This window comes from Aulostomus chinensis, chromosome 19 (genome assembly GCF_037954235.1).
Source record: "Aulostomus chinensis isolate RoL2024-O1b breed Wild chromosome 19, RoL_Achi_v1.0, whole genome shotgun sequence".
Taxonomy (NCBI): domain Eukaryota; kingdom Metazoa; phylum Chordata; class Actinopteri; order Syngnathiformes; family Aulostomidae; genus Aulostomus; species Aulostomus chinensis.
Window position 1 is genome coordinate 17397469 of NC_141338.1, and position 14232 is coordinate 17411700.

Genomic DNA, 14232 nt, shown 5'->3' on the forward strand with positions numbered 1-14232 from the left:
TCCATGCGGATCACAATGTCCGGTGTCCCGCAGTTCATTCCGAATGATTTGTTAGAGAACGAGCTCCGTAGATTTGGCAAATTTGCCAGTGAATATAAGACCATGATCTTGTGGTGTAAGGATCCAAAACTGAATCATGTCCAGTCTCCGCAGTGGAAGGTCTTCATGTTATTGGACTAGTACTAGTAGCCCAATCACTTTCAATACCGGCATGCTAAACCAGTCAATATCAACAATGAGATGGAAGTAATAACCAAAAAACAAAAATAGAAAGAGAGAGAGAAGGACGCCCTCATCAGGTCTCACTTCCTGCAGCTGAATGATATGGATGGCCAGAGTTCTTTCTTTTTCAACCTGGAGAGTTCAGTGGCACAGAGGAAGCAGATGAGCTGCCTCAAGCTTCTAGGGGGCAGAGTGACCACAGACCTTGGGCAGATAAGGAAACATGCAGTGGAGTTCTACACTGAACTTTTTGGGGCGGAACAATGCAGCGTGGAGTGTTGTGAGGAGACTCTGGATGGGCTGGCTCAGCTCAGCCGGGAGGAGAAAGCTGCTCTGGACAGCGAGCTGACTCTGGAGGAGCTGACAACTGCTGTTGACCAGTTGGCATCTGTTGTTTTCTTGGATCTGACTTGCACGCTGTTTCGCTGGAGTGTTTCAGAGCGGGCTCTCTTCCTGTCTCCTGTCAACGAGGAGTTCTTTCCCTGTTTCCCAAGAAAGGAGACTTGGCATTACTTCAGAACTGGAGGCCAGTTGCCCTCCTCTGTACAGACTACAAGGTGCTTTCCAGCCACATCCAATAGACTTAAAGACTTTCTAGGAATACTCGTGGACTCAGATCAAACATATTGTGTACCTGACAGTACAATGTTTCTGTTTTCCTGGTTTGAGATGTCATTGATTTTTGGAGATCTGTTACGAATGTCAATGTTGGAATTGTGTGTTTGGATCAGGAAAAATAATTCGGTATTGGTGATGATTTCTTGGCTTGGATAGGTTTACTAGATAGTGGTGCACAATGCATGGTGAGGACAGGGGCAGGGCTGAGTTGTCTGATCCCTGTGCAGCGAGGGATAATGCTGGGTTGTCCTATTTCAGGCCAATTTCACAGCCTAGCAATGGAGCCTTTGCTGTGCAGGTTGAGAGGTCGGCTTCTCCAGTCTAGAGCCCCTTCTGCCGGGGTGAATTGGGCTAAAAATGAATGGGGAGATGGCGGGATCAGGCATTACCCAGCCTACCTGGAGACCTATATTGAGGAAGGAGGGGCTTAAAGTGCTGGGAGTGTTTTTGGGGACAGAGAGCTTTCAGACAAAAAATGGGAGGGAATTGAGGACAAAGTGTGCACTCGGTTGGCTAAGTGATACCCCAGTTGTCACATAGGGGAAGAGTTCTGGTTGCCAACAACTTGGTTGCCTCGGCTCTTTGGCATAAATTCACTGTCTTGACACCACTGAAAAGTCTGGTTGAGGACATTCAGAGAGCCATTGTGGACTTTTTCTGATCTGGCAAGCACTTGGTCCGGGCAGCAGCCCTCTGTCTACCTGTGGCTGAACGGGGATGGGCTGATTAACATCCAGTCAAAAATTGCTGTGTTTCATCTCCAGACTGCTCTCTACAACTCTGACCCAGGCTGGCTTGATATGGCTCGACTGTTGCTGAGGAGAGCTGGATGCTTGGGTTATGACAAGCAACTTTTTATTGTCCAGCTTGAAAATGTGGACCTTGGTGGATTGTCACCTTTTTATCATTCTGTCCTGCAGGCTTGGCAGATATTGGATTTTTCACAGGTCATGGAGGAGACTCAAGGAACGGGGCTGTTTGAGGAACCTTTATTTTTCAACAATTTTGTTATGGCTCGGACACTGGAGTCTGCCAGCCTGTAAGCCAGCCTCAGAGAAGCTGGATGCACCAAACTGGGCCATCTGATGAGGATGACAGCTCAGTCCATGAACGCCCTGACAGAGAGGAGCAGTATCACCTCTACCAGGCTGATACAAAAAGGGGTGAAGGAAGTCTGTGTTCCCTGCCACTACATCTGAGAGCATTTGCACAAAACCAGACTCTGTGTGAACAATGGAGTGAGGAGGATGAGTACGGCTTGCCCTCTTTGAGGATCACCCCAGCAGTGGGGGATTGGCAGGAGGGAGGTCGGCTGCTGTCATTCGCAACTCCTCATCTTGACAGCTTCAAGGATGTGGGGAGAAAGGCAGCCTATCACATCTGCCTCAAGGTCCTAAGGAGGAGTTGAGATGGACGGAGTTTTTTGGCCCAGACTTCTCTCCGAAAGGTAGCTTGCGGTCCTTGTACAAGCTGCCCATTGAAAAACAGACAGCAGACCTATAGTGGAGGGTTGTGCATGGTGTCAGCACTGTTTCAGGTGTTAGGGAGCTGGTTTGGGGGGCTTGGGGAGGCTTTTTCTGTTCCTTTGTTTATATTTGGTCCGAAATACTGTCCAAGAAAGAAGTTTGAACACACAATGATGAATTTTCTCACCGGTTCTGTCAGCCTTCTGGCTGACACAAAATAACACAGTTCAGGGTGCCAGCTGTGTGGAGCCGGTGCCGGTTGTGAAGGGTTTGTTAAAACGCAGACTGAGGGTGGAATATGGCTTTTATAAGATGATTGACAATGTGTTGGTTTTCAACAGGATATGGACTGTTGGGGGGGGGGGGGTTATGCTTTGTTGGGGAGGATGAAGATTTATTCTTTAATTTTTGGATAAAGAAATATGTTTCTTTATAGTTTTTGCTTTGTTGTATTGTAAGTCATGAGATGGTTCTATAAGGGACTTGAAAACCAAACCACTCTTCTCCTCTCCTCTCCTCCTCTCCCCAAACACCGGAGGAAGGAAGGTTAAAAGAGACCAACATCAGGCCTGATACTGAAGCATGTTTACTTTCTCAGGAATGCTAAAATACAGGAAAAAGGCTCAGTGCTGCTTTTGTCTGCTGGAGCTGGAGGCTTTGTTTAGGTTTTGATTCTGAAACGGAAAGTTCTGCTCCCACCAAATAGGTACGGGTTCCTGAACCTGGGTTGAAATTTCGGACATTTTGTCACCGGTTTTGAACCGAACCATTGCACAATGGAAGTCATGCACCTAGCAGAGTCCCAACCAGAGTTGAGGTGGTTTAAAGAAAAGGGGGTTGGTTACAGACAGAGAGGAACAACTGAATCTGAACCAAAATCCTTCATTTCATTGGCTAATGTGTGGGTGACACAACACCACCAGTTGGGCGCTGGTCCAAACATATCACGTATGGTCACTTGTGTTCACGACTCACATTTATCGCCACGCTGTCAGGACGGAAAGGAGGGAGAGAGGTGGATGAGATGTATCATGATTAGCACAAAAAAACAAGTATTTTCTATTTAAACATGATTTAGAAGTTCATCATTAATTAGTTGCTGGTAAAAAAAAAAAAAAAAAAAAAGCACTCAGAATATTTCAAAATAAGGTTTTCGAACTCGTTTCCTGTCAGTGGGAAAGGCCTGTGTCGTAAACAGCAGTATGTACTACTGGGCCTGAACATTAGTCTAAACTTGTACCTGTTGCTTGGCATCATCTCACCAAGCAACAGTAAAGGTGATGTAAAAGACCATTTTCTCTTTTTTTTTTATTGTTTTCTTTCCTTTTTGCGTCACATCTGTGGATTGACATCTGATAATTTAATCCAGCAAACATTCCTGATTTGACCAGTTCTCCCATTGTGAAACCAGCATCACCAACTCATTCTTTTGCTATTTCTCCCCTGTGGGTTCTCATCTCCCTCTTATCCTCCTCATCCTCCTCCTCTTTTTTTGCAACAACAACCCACATTTCTTTCCTCCTCCCTCTCTTCTTCCAGAGCATCCCACACATTTCCTGCATCCCATTTCTTGGATTTGCTGTGGTTCAGTGTTTACGAGGAGGCTCTAATTTGTACCTCCTCAGATACGAGCATGTCGGAGCGTGTGCAGATAAGGGCCACCTTCCCACAGGAAATGCATTATTCTCTGTGTGATGTAGTGCAGTGATACGGTAGAAGGGCTTGTCAGGCATGTGACAGGTCTTTGTTACCTGGCTCTCTCCCCTTTGCGTTTCCTCAGCCTCCCCAGCACTATTCCTCCTCCTCCTCCTCCCCACCCCCTTGTGCTACAGCTGAGACCACCTGCAGGCAATCTCCTGCCATCCTCCCCCACATTTTACCTCCCTCTTACTCATTCACTTTGTATGTCTCCCGGCCCACACTCTTCCTCCCTCTCTACTTTCAAGGCATATTTTATTATTTGTCCAAAAGCAGGATTTAGCACACATATTTAGACTGAGGGATGGATATGATGAATTCTGAGCTCGCCTCTGGGACCAAGCTATTCAGAGCATTAAGTGAGCCACGAATAGTGAGTTGTGGCTTGAAATGGAAAACACTCAAAGCAGTAAGCACACTTGTGTACATTCCTGCATGCACGTGTGTCCGCACCGTCTGTGCTGGCAGAGGTTTTTTTTTTTTTTTCCACCTCGTGTTTTAATACTTTGTTGTTATATGAAACAGGAGGGAAAAAAAGAGGCGAGGATGTAGCTGCCAAAAGGGAGCAAACACCTGCTTGCTTTTGTCACTTGCAATTGACTTTTATTGTAATGTGATACTCGTAAAACCATGAGCGGAGGTTATTTTCTGTTTGTTGATTGAAACAGCAGTGACTGGATAAATGAAGTGCATTAAAACAGTATCGCATCAATGATCCAGTCTGCAGGACAGAGAAAGATAAATTGAATCTGGTAGATTAAAATAAAAAGCAACTGAGATGAGAGTTGTGTTACTTTTTAGGATAAAACTTTGAAAACTGCGACTATAATTGGTTATCTTTCCCATTTGAGCTGTTCCAAGAGTACCTGGGATCCTTTACCGGTACAAAATACTTCCTGCTACCTTACTGTCTTAGCAGTGACCAAAAATGTTTTCATGTATGCCAAAGTATTAGTTAAGCGTATCAATATCAGCACTGAATTTCACAGGGATTATCTATATGGATTATTTATTGCTAATCATTCTGTATCAACAAAATTTATGATCTTCAATATTTCATAAAATAGTGACAAATACATTTCCAGACAGCGAGGCGAGATCTTATCTAGGTTTAAATGATTTCTGTCAAATTAAAATGTTTGCTATTTGCTGTTTACTCTTGAAACACTTGAGAAAACCTTTGCTGTATGTATATATATATATATATATATATATACATTAAAAAAAATGATTTAAGCAACAGTGTAATGTGATGTGACAAATAGTGCAAGAAGAGTTTTCACCAAGCTTCCTCCCTCGGAGATTACTGGATGATCTTCCAACTGTGAAAAATAGAGCAATATGTGTGCCTGCCTGTATCCTTGAATGTGTCGCCAACCACAGTGAGGTAATTCCTGACGGATTGTCCTGAGTGCAGCTCCAGCCTAAGGAGATGACCCAGGCCCATTTATTTTCAGGCGCACTTTCACTCCCTACTCCACAAGAAATTGTGTATTTTCCCCAACAAGATCATAGTAATTCAAGTCACCCCTCCCATCCCAGGCTCCCTTATCTCTAAGCATATATTAGAATGTCAGACACAGCTTCCTCTTCCTGATAAAATTCCGCCCCCTCCCCGCTCTCACTCTCTCCGAACCACTCCAGCAAATGTTACCTTTTCATATCAGGCTTTCGGAAAATAACCCTTTTTTTCTGTCCTCCTCATAACTGCACGTGAGGATTTGCGGGTACGATAACCTTCGCGGCTGAACTGCAAATGTCACTTCTGCTGGCCAACCAATCACAATCCTTTTCACTGGCCGGGGCGGCTCTCTTATGGGGTCCTCACCCGTGACACTGGGACTGAGCAGATGTGCACACATGAATGAGAATGAGTCAGCGGGGCTCTCAGGTGTGGCCAGGAGAGGGCCACTGAAATACCACCAAATATCAGGGAAAAAGCCATATCAGATGGAGCCGCTTCCAATCTGAGAAATGGCTGGAGGGGAGCAGCCAGTGGATTTTTGTGATGTTTATCTGCTGGGTCAAAGCTAATTAGGAGGGCGGACGATGTCCCACACGGTCAATTGTAGCAACAGGAAGCACTATAGCTCATTAAGCTGGTGAAATGAGAACATGGTGCACATTTCAAAGCTCGGGGAGGGGAAGCCTCTGCTCCACTGACTGTAGGCATGCAAATATTAACCCAACATGAAGCGTGTGACTGCTGTCGCCGCCGCCACTGCATGTTTAACTAGTCAAAGGCAACACTAATTACAAGAATGTGTTTTGTTATAGCTTTTAGCAGAGCAGGTAGTCAAACAGAACTCTTTTGTGTGTGTGTGTGTGTGTGTGTGTGTGTGTTTGTGTGTGTGTGTGTGTGTGTCCTTGCTTCCACGGGCTATCAGTTCCTATCGTTAGAGAAATGAAAGGGAATATAAGAGCGGCATCCGGCTGGATTAGCATGCTAGGTAATGTGTGCCCCTCACACACAGAGAGGTGGGAGATGGGAGGCAGTTATAGTTATGCTTATCATTCATCTTCAATATTCCTGTCCTTATTGCAGCCCTCAAGTTCTTTGTGACGGTATAATTTAGTTAGTGGGGGCATCAATATTTGTGACCAGAGAGTATTTATCTTCCAGCTCATTATGAGCATGCTGACAGCAGCTGCGACGCTGAAAAAAGCAGGTTATGGATTTGCAGTAAACAAATATCACAGGTTTTATTGTCTTGGCAGGTTTATCTGTCAACTCTCTAGCAGAGCATTGTTCTGATTCTCCTCCCAGTATGAAAAATTCCTCCCATACTGGGTAAAAATTCAGGATCAGTGTGTGTTTCTACACATCATTTATAAGCCCTGAAACAGGACCCACTACGATTTCAAACAGGAAAGCAATTCTTCCTCACTGCTCTAAAACGGTAGCCTCCAGAGGAAGTTGTGCTGCGGAGTCCTTTGCCAACTTCTGTTTTAGAAGAGGAATTGACTGACATTACATTCGTGGGACGGAGCCAGCAAAGTGTCAGCACCGTAGCCACATTTCACAGGTGAAAAACCCAGTTAAATAAACAACGAGGTGTTCATCATCAAGGCTGGAGTTTAGAGGCGAGTTTAACTCGAGCCAGGTCACACAGTGATGATGACATCACAGCACATCCATACAGTTGGTACAGTAAATAGCTGGTATCTCTGCATAGCCTTTTTTTTTTTTTAAAGCGGGCACTGGTATTGGGTCAGTACTCCGTGTCAGGCGATACCCAAGTATCATAAATGGTAGCAAGGAACAGAATGGTACATCTGCAGATGGTAAATGTGGACGTTAATCCTGTACTCTTTTCCCATCGAGAGTAATAAATTCAACTTTACCAGTACTGGCAAATTAAAGCAAACCCCTAACAACTAAGCAGTCGGGCTGCAACTTACAAATGAAGTCAGTAATCTGCTAATGATTTTAATTGATAAATGTCAAGAAAAACTTGAAAAGGCTCATTAGAATTTCTTGCCAAATCCCAAAGTGACATGTTCAAATAGATTAGTTTACCAGTCCAACAGTCCAAACCTTGAGGAGCCCTCATTGCCTGTCAGTGGCAGAAAAGAAGCTTTGAACCAGTAAATTTTCGACATTTTTGCTTAAAAACACAGAAGCAAATAATCTAAGACCAAATTAGTCGGCCATTCATTTTCTTTCTGTCATCAAGCGCTTGATATTTGCAGCACTAGTTTGCTTCTGAATGACTTCATCTGTGTCTGGAAGTTGCTGAAGGAGATATCTTGCTCCTTTCGTCCCTAATATATGACTTCAGATGAATGAACTAAAATACTCCACTCGTATTTTCTTGAGGAACACCAGCCTTTAGACCTTTGACCTTCGAGCACGAGGCCGTCGTTTCAGCCCCAAAGGCAGCCTTTGTCACAGTGCAGGTCTGTGCTGGTGGCCTTGTCTGATTTCAGGAGACTGGCTCCATTCTGGCTCTCCTTATCTGGATGTGGGAGACGAGGCGTCAGCCTGAGGAGCAGCAATCAGCCAGCTCACCTTCTGCTGCTGAATAATCTCTCACACACAGAGGACTGGCCAGACATCAAGCAGGAAATTAAATATTTACAAAATGCTGTTGTATTTACATGGAATATTAAACAGACTGATGGAACATGTTTATGAATATTTGTCCAAGATATTGTCCCTTCACTGTGGCTGCGTACTCAGGATTCAGTCGAGTGTGCATTTATGTTGTGAATTCTCTCTGTTCCAGTTCCTGTGTTTGAAGAACATCCGGACTTTTCTCAAGGTGTGCCACGACAAGTTTGGCCTGCGCAACAGTGAGCTGTTCGACCCTTTTGACCTCTTTGATGTCAGGGACTTCGGCAAGGTGAGTTCTTGGAAACGATGCTCTCGTCTGCTGACAGTTTAATCATTCCAGAGTTGTGCTGCCTGCAGGCTTTGTTCTGATTGGAGACATGACGCTGCTTGTGTCTCTGATAAGGTCTTCAGACAGCTTTAACTCAAGTAGAAGGTGTTCCTCTATGATAAGATTCTTAAGGAATTGATGGCTGACATGTTATAAGTTCATGACTTAATGACTGAGCGCAGCGTACTTATGTGATTTTGCTTTGAGTTTAAAGGTCGGTCAAATCTGACAGTCGCTGGGGTTGAGTTGAGGGATGAGCACTGAGTGAATAGCGGTGAACTCTCACAGGTTGTTTTGAGAAGACAGTGCGTATGTGTGGTTTCTCTGAAACACTTGAACATCATGTACAGAAAGAAGTCTGCTGCACTTGCTCTTGCTGCTCAGGCGTCTGGAAGAAAAATAAAAGAACTACATGTTGAGGTGGTTTAGTTTCTGATCAGGATGCCTTACTGGGGTGATTGCCAGTACAGCCTGCTTCAGAACACCTGACAGGCAGCCCTGGTTACCCCAGTCTGGTGTTGCAGCGAGAGCTGTTTTGTGTTGGTTCTGTCACTGCGTGATGAAAAGAGAGGAGAGCCAGAAGGCAAAGGTCTCTGTCTGCAGCTCAGCCTTCACTTCTACTCTCCACCTACAGTCATGAAATATGGGTCATGACCAGAAGGACGAGATTATATAACTGGGTATGTATATGTAATTGGTTTCCCTCGGAGGGTGGCTGGCGTCTCTCTAAGGGATAAGCTGATAAGTTCAGTCATCCATGAGTGGAGTCTACCGGTAGACTAAATCAAAACACCATTGATGACCCTGTGGGATTTTCTGTAGTTTTGAACTTCGCCAGTGACGTCCTCCATCATTTAGCCAGGCTACATGGGACATTTATGGAAGATACCAACAAGACAGAAACCATAGAAAACAACTTAATGTTATGTGTGTTGCATTCAGGTGTTGTCATGTTAATAACAAACCCCAGTACTGAACAGGGCAGGCGGTTCAAGTGTATATGTGATGTGACCAGAAGATGCCATTGGCCCCTGGTCCTGTAGTCAGGTTCAAACAGCCAGGGCAGCTGTGATGGATAAATATGCAAAATTGACTGATGGATGAATGAGTGGATAGATTCAATTTAAAAAAACAAACAACAACAACACTACACTTTCCAGCAGAACAAATGAAAATAGGTCACAGGGTAATGTTTTTTTTTTTTTTTTCCATTTGACTGAAAGCTCCTGGGAGGGATCCAGGAGGTAGAGGTTAGGGATTGCCTGCTAATCCATGATCAGCATGGACTCTTGCTCTCAGATGCAGCTTCAGAGAGTGAATGGTTTCTCTCTGCTTTCTAATCTCTTTAACTGTGGTGTGTGTATGCATTTGGCCGCGAAGGGCTTGGGTGGAGTTAGCATCCCTCTGGCCTGGTAGGTAATTAAAAGAAGCAGCAGGGATGTGTGATGTCATTCAATTGATGATGACGGCTGATGTCATTGCGTTAGTACATTGGGGAATGGGAGCACTGTAGCTTGGGAGGTGACTGAATTAGAACTCTGAGGAGGTTGGATCTGCATAAAGTGGATCACATGTTGTTATGATTGATCACAAAGAGGATGTATTTATGAAATGTCATTGCTGCTTTGGAAAGCATACATAATCTGATTCAACATAGCCCCTCACTCTTGCTCTCTCTCTCTCTCTCTCTCTCTCTCTCCCCCCCCCCCCCCCCTGCATGGGCCAGACTGGAAAAAGGAAAAGACAGAAAATATAAGAGGACAAAAAGGAGACAAGGACTCTTGGCAGTTTGTAGATAAACCACAAGACGATGTCTGAGAGTCAATGAGCTCACAGTGAACGGTATTAAAATCCAACAGCAGTCAGAATCAATCACGCAGGCCCTCCATATGTCAATTTGGAAATTGCTTTTGTATGGTCTCTGCGGTGGCGGGCTTGTCTCACTATTGATTTTCCATTAAGGACGAACATCACATTATAATATATTGAATAGAGTAGATCCTTACCAATGTGGCATACATGTAAATAGTCGTGAAAATGTCTCTCGGGCAAAAGGTAACAGGGCTGTTTTATTTCCTCAGTTAGTCTCAATATTTTTCTATTTTCTCCTCTTGTTAAGTTTGCTTATCTGATCGTAAACAATAGAAGTTCCAACATTCATCATATCACAGCGCGCTGTCATCCACCTCCTCTTTCCGTCTCTTCGTTCATCACGTCTTTGACTGCACGTTACCTCAAGAAAAATGGAAATGTGTGGCTGAAGCATTCTGCTGAAATGAAATTTAGTTAAAAGACTGCCTGGTTGGCTCTTTCTGACGGAGAGGTTCATAAGTTCTACATGGACATTTTTGGCTGGACCAGTAATGGGCCTGCTCTAGAAACAGGTTTGTCACTGACAAGGTGAATGATCAGGTAGTGGCGCCCAGTGCAGTGTTGGTGTTTGCTCTGTGAATGCTGCACTTTCTCTGTATTTCTCCATATGATGACACCAGGGTGGAGCAGCAATCTTTTTTATTAATAAGTGGCACTTGTTTGTCAGCGTGACAGGTCTGGAGTCTGTTAAAACATCACGCCTCTGAAGATTTTCTGCTTTGAGTGAAGTTTCAGTAATAAAAAATAAAGACCACCTGATTTGTCGTTCATCAGAAAATCAGAGTTGTCCTGCAGACGTCCCCGTGATTCCGAGCTTCCTCAGACCCCTACTGCCTTTAGAAAAGCAGGAATTTTACTGAAGCTGTGCACAGAAGGCCTACCTGCTCAGCCCTGGCCCCGAGCCTCCTGTCCAGGGGGTTTGGCAGTAACGCGCCTAGGAACCAGGCGGTGAGCCCCACGTCTTAGCCTGATCTGCTGCCCGCTGCTTGCTGCAGCTTCTTTCCATCTGAAGGCAGGATAATGTACAGCAGGGGGCTGTTGCAGCAAATAGTCCAAGCTCCTAGTACTGAAGAGGTTAAACTGCAGGTCCATGCAGCAGCAGCACCCTCCAGCCCCTCCCCCTCTGACTGATGGTCTAAAGCGCTGGGAAAAAAACAAGAAAACAAAAACCTGATACCAGCATTTGAGCTGTGACAGGCTGGTCTCAGATGCTATGAGCTGTTCACTGCAGGGATCTGTAGTTTTTTTTTTTTAAATTTTTTAGGTCTTGTTAATCCATAAAGAACTGCTCATGTCAGTATGAATACATCTGCTTTTTATCAAAGTATCTATTACAGATGTGATTGGATGTTCTGTTGAAAGTCTCCAGCTTCATCACTGGGTGTGTGTAAAGGTGAGGAAGTGTTTGGTTAGCGCACCGCTCAGGCTGCTGTAAAGGTGGAACTCGGGTACGTCTCTAGTGACGTTCCTTTGGAAATAAATTATGTGTTTGCAAAGATAGAGCCAAAACTTGAGATTTTTTCATCTCTCCTGGAAGAGAGGAATCAAAACGGAGGACTGTGGGGAGAAGATGGAGGGGAGGTTTTTTTTTTTTTAATAGCAGCTGCCTCTATAAACATTAATCAGCCCCCGTCCACCTTTCACCGTTCCTCTGTGGTTGCCACAGCCCTCCAGAGTTCATCTCCCCTGGCCTCTGATCACCATCTCTCCTTCTAATGATGCCTTTTCCTGGGTCACAGGCAAATGGAAGCTGGGGCCAACTGGGTCCAGTGCAAAAAAAAAAAAAAAAAGTAATTGCCCCTTCAAAACCTCCCCCATACCAGACACCACAAAGAACACCAGCTACTACTCCCTTGTTACTAGAAAGTGTATGATGTCATTCTAGACTTAACAGCGCCCTCTTTTGCACCCTAACCCACCCCCATCATTAGAAATTCATTCTGACACCATTAAACCAATGAAATACAGCTTATTACAGTAGACCCCAGAGAACGTTTTTATTTAAACACCTCCTTTTCATCCGAACCCAGCAGCCTCGTTTTCCGTTCTCCCAACCTATTTTAATTAGCCTCCAAAGGAACATTGCTGTCATTTAAATGAACATAGCAATCAGTTTATTTGGCTGTTGCCATGATTAGCATAATTAGGCTGCACCTGTTAACCATCTATCAACAGTTTGGTAATTTTCCGTCTGCGACTGGAAAGCAGTGAAGGAGGGAAGCTGTCTTGACAGATTTGCCGTCTTCATTAAATAGAATGTATTCGTTCATTTGAAATGCAGACAAATGTCGCCCACATTCATTTCTGTCTCGTCTAGAATGCCTCAGAGTCTTGACTGAATCATGAAGTGTCGGAAAGTCATTCGCATTCACCGGAGATAGACGGAATGGATTTCATACCCTCGGTTTGAATCAGGGAATCAGGTGACAGCTGGTTAAGTCACCGGCAAACAGAATCCGTCTGTATTTGAACTCCGCTGCTAAGAATGTGGAGTAGTAGTTACTGCTTTATTGTAGCTTTGCACCACAAGTTCTTTCAGATAAAGTCAGAGATTTTATTGAAGGATATCTCAGAAATGTGTTCTGCATCACAACCTGTTGTTATCACTTTACTTTAAAACACACCTTGAGACAGGTGCAGGGTAGCAAGCGAGTGCACACACACTCACACATGCGCTCTCCCATCTGATTTAATTTGCAGCTTTCTTTTTCAGCTGCTTTTCTGTCCTACTCACTCCCCCCATCCATCTCCCTCCCCCACTCTCCTCCTCTCCCCACTCATTTTTCTCACACCCACTCTCTGAGTGACTGTGTTGTGATAAGACTAAGCCAGTAGCAGGCAGGCATGCCACTATTGTGTCAGGACGGCGTGATTGCCAATGGTCGGCAGTGTTTGATTACCCTCTCTGCTGCCTGGAATCCTTTGCACGCTGAACTCTGCTGCTTTCATTTCCTTCCTGCGCTCTGAGGCTGAAAATAGCTAGTTGCTTAGCATCCACGCCCAGAGCTGCTAACATCTGGAACGTGCCTCAGCCGCAGTCGGGCCGCCTGCCTGAATGCTATTTACTGAAGTAGGATTTGACCTCAGCGCCAAGTCCTCCGCCTGCTGCTGAGCTCCTGTTTGGTGTAACTATGAGACGGCAAACATGGAGATAACGGAAAATATTTGAACTTTTTTTTGGACTTTATTTGGTTTTCCTCGTGTTTACTGGCTGATTGCCACATGCTTTAACTCGGCACAACATTACTTGACATTGAAAATATACTCCATCCATTCTTATGGCTCCATACATGTTCTTATACTTGAGATGAATTTTTACACAAAGTTGATCTGAACTCATGAGTGAATTCATAGACAAATTACACAAGGCTGAACAAATATGGCCGCTCACTCTGGACGCTCATGTTGGTGCTGATACTGATAGACTGTGGGAATCACAAGGAATGGTTCTAAGTGAGGGCAGGCCAGGCAGAGAGGCTAGAATGCTGTAAGTGGCAGAAGGAGCAGGAAGAGTGAAGCAGCCAGGGTCACTCAGTGGGTCAGTGTGACCTCCTCCACGGCAGCAGCCAGTGTCGGGGCCCAGCACCCCACTGGAGGGACATGGTACACAGATTTGTAGCAACATGTGTCGCTCAGCAGCTGTTGTCCCAGTATTCACTGTAATTTGCTCTGAATATTGTGAGTTCTAAATAGTTTGCGGTTGATAGAACAAGCAGATATTATCCGCACAAGTGTTGAGCTAATCTTTTTTTCTCTTCTACATTTATTTTTACACCTTGAGTTATTGTTGCTGTGCATGATTTTACCTCTTTAACTTGACATCCAATACTCCCTCAAGAGAGACTTCATCTTTAGAAGAGTCTCTGAGAATGCATCATCCTGGCTCGTGGCTGCTTCCTCGCCCCCTGTGCCCTCTTACTTCACAACCTGTCTATCATGCCCCCACCCCACCACCACCACCACCACCAATT

General features: G+C 44.8%; 1 protein-coding gene across 1 annotated transcript in view; it reads left to right on the plus strand.

Annotated features, from left to right (window-relative positions):
- vav2 (vav guanine nucleotide exchange factor 2) overlaps window positions 1-14232 on the plus strand; it is a 199379-nt gene that overhangs the window by 51485 nt on the left and 133662 nt on the right. Inside the window, exon 3 of the mRNA XM_086186636.1 lies at window positions 8234-8350. Within this exon, the coding sequence (XP_086042762.1) occupies window positions 8234-8350 (117 nt within the window). The remainder of the gene's footprint in view (window positions 1-8233; window positions 8351-14232) is intronic.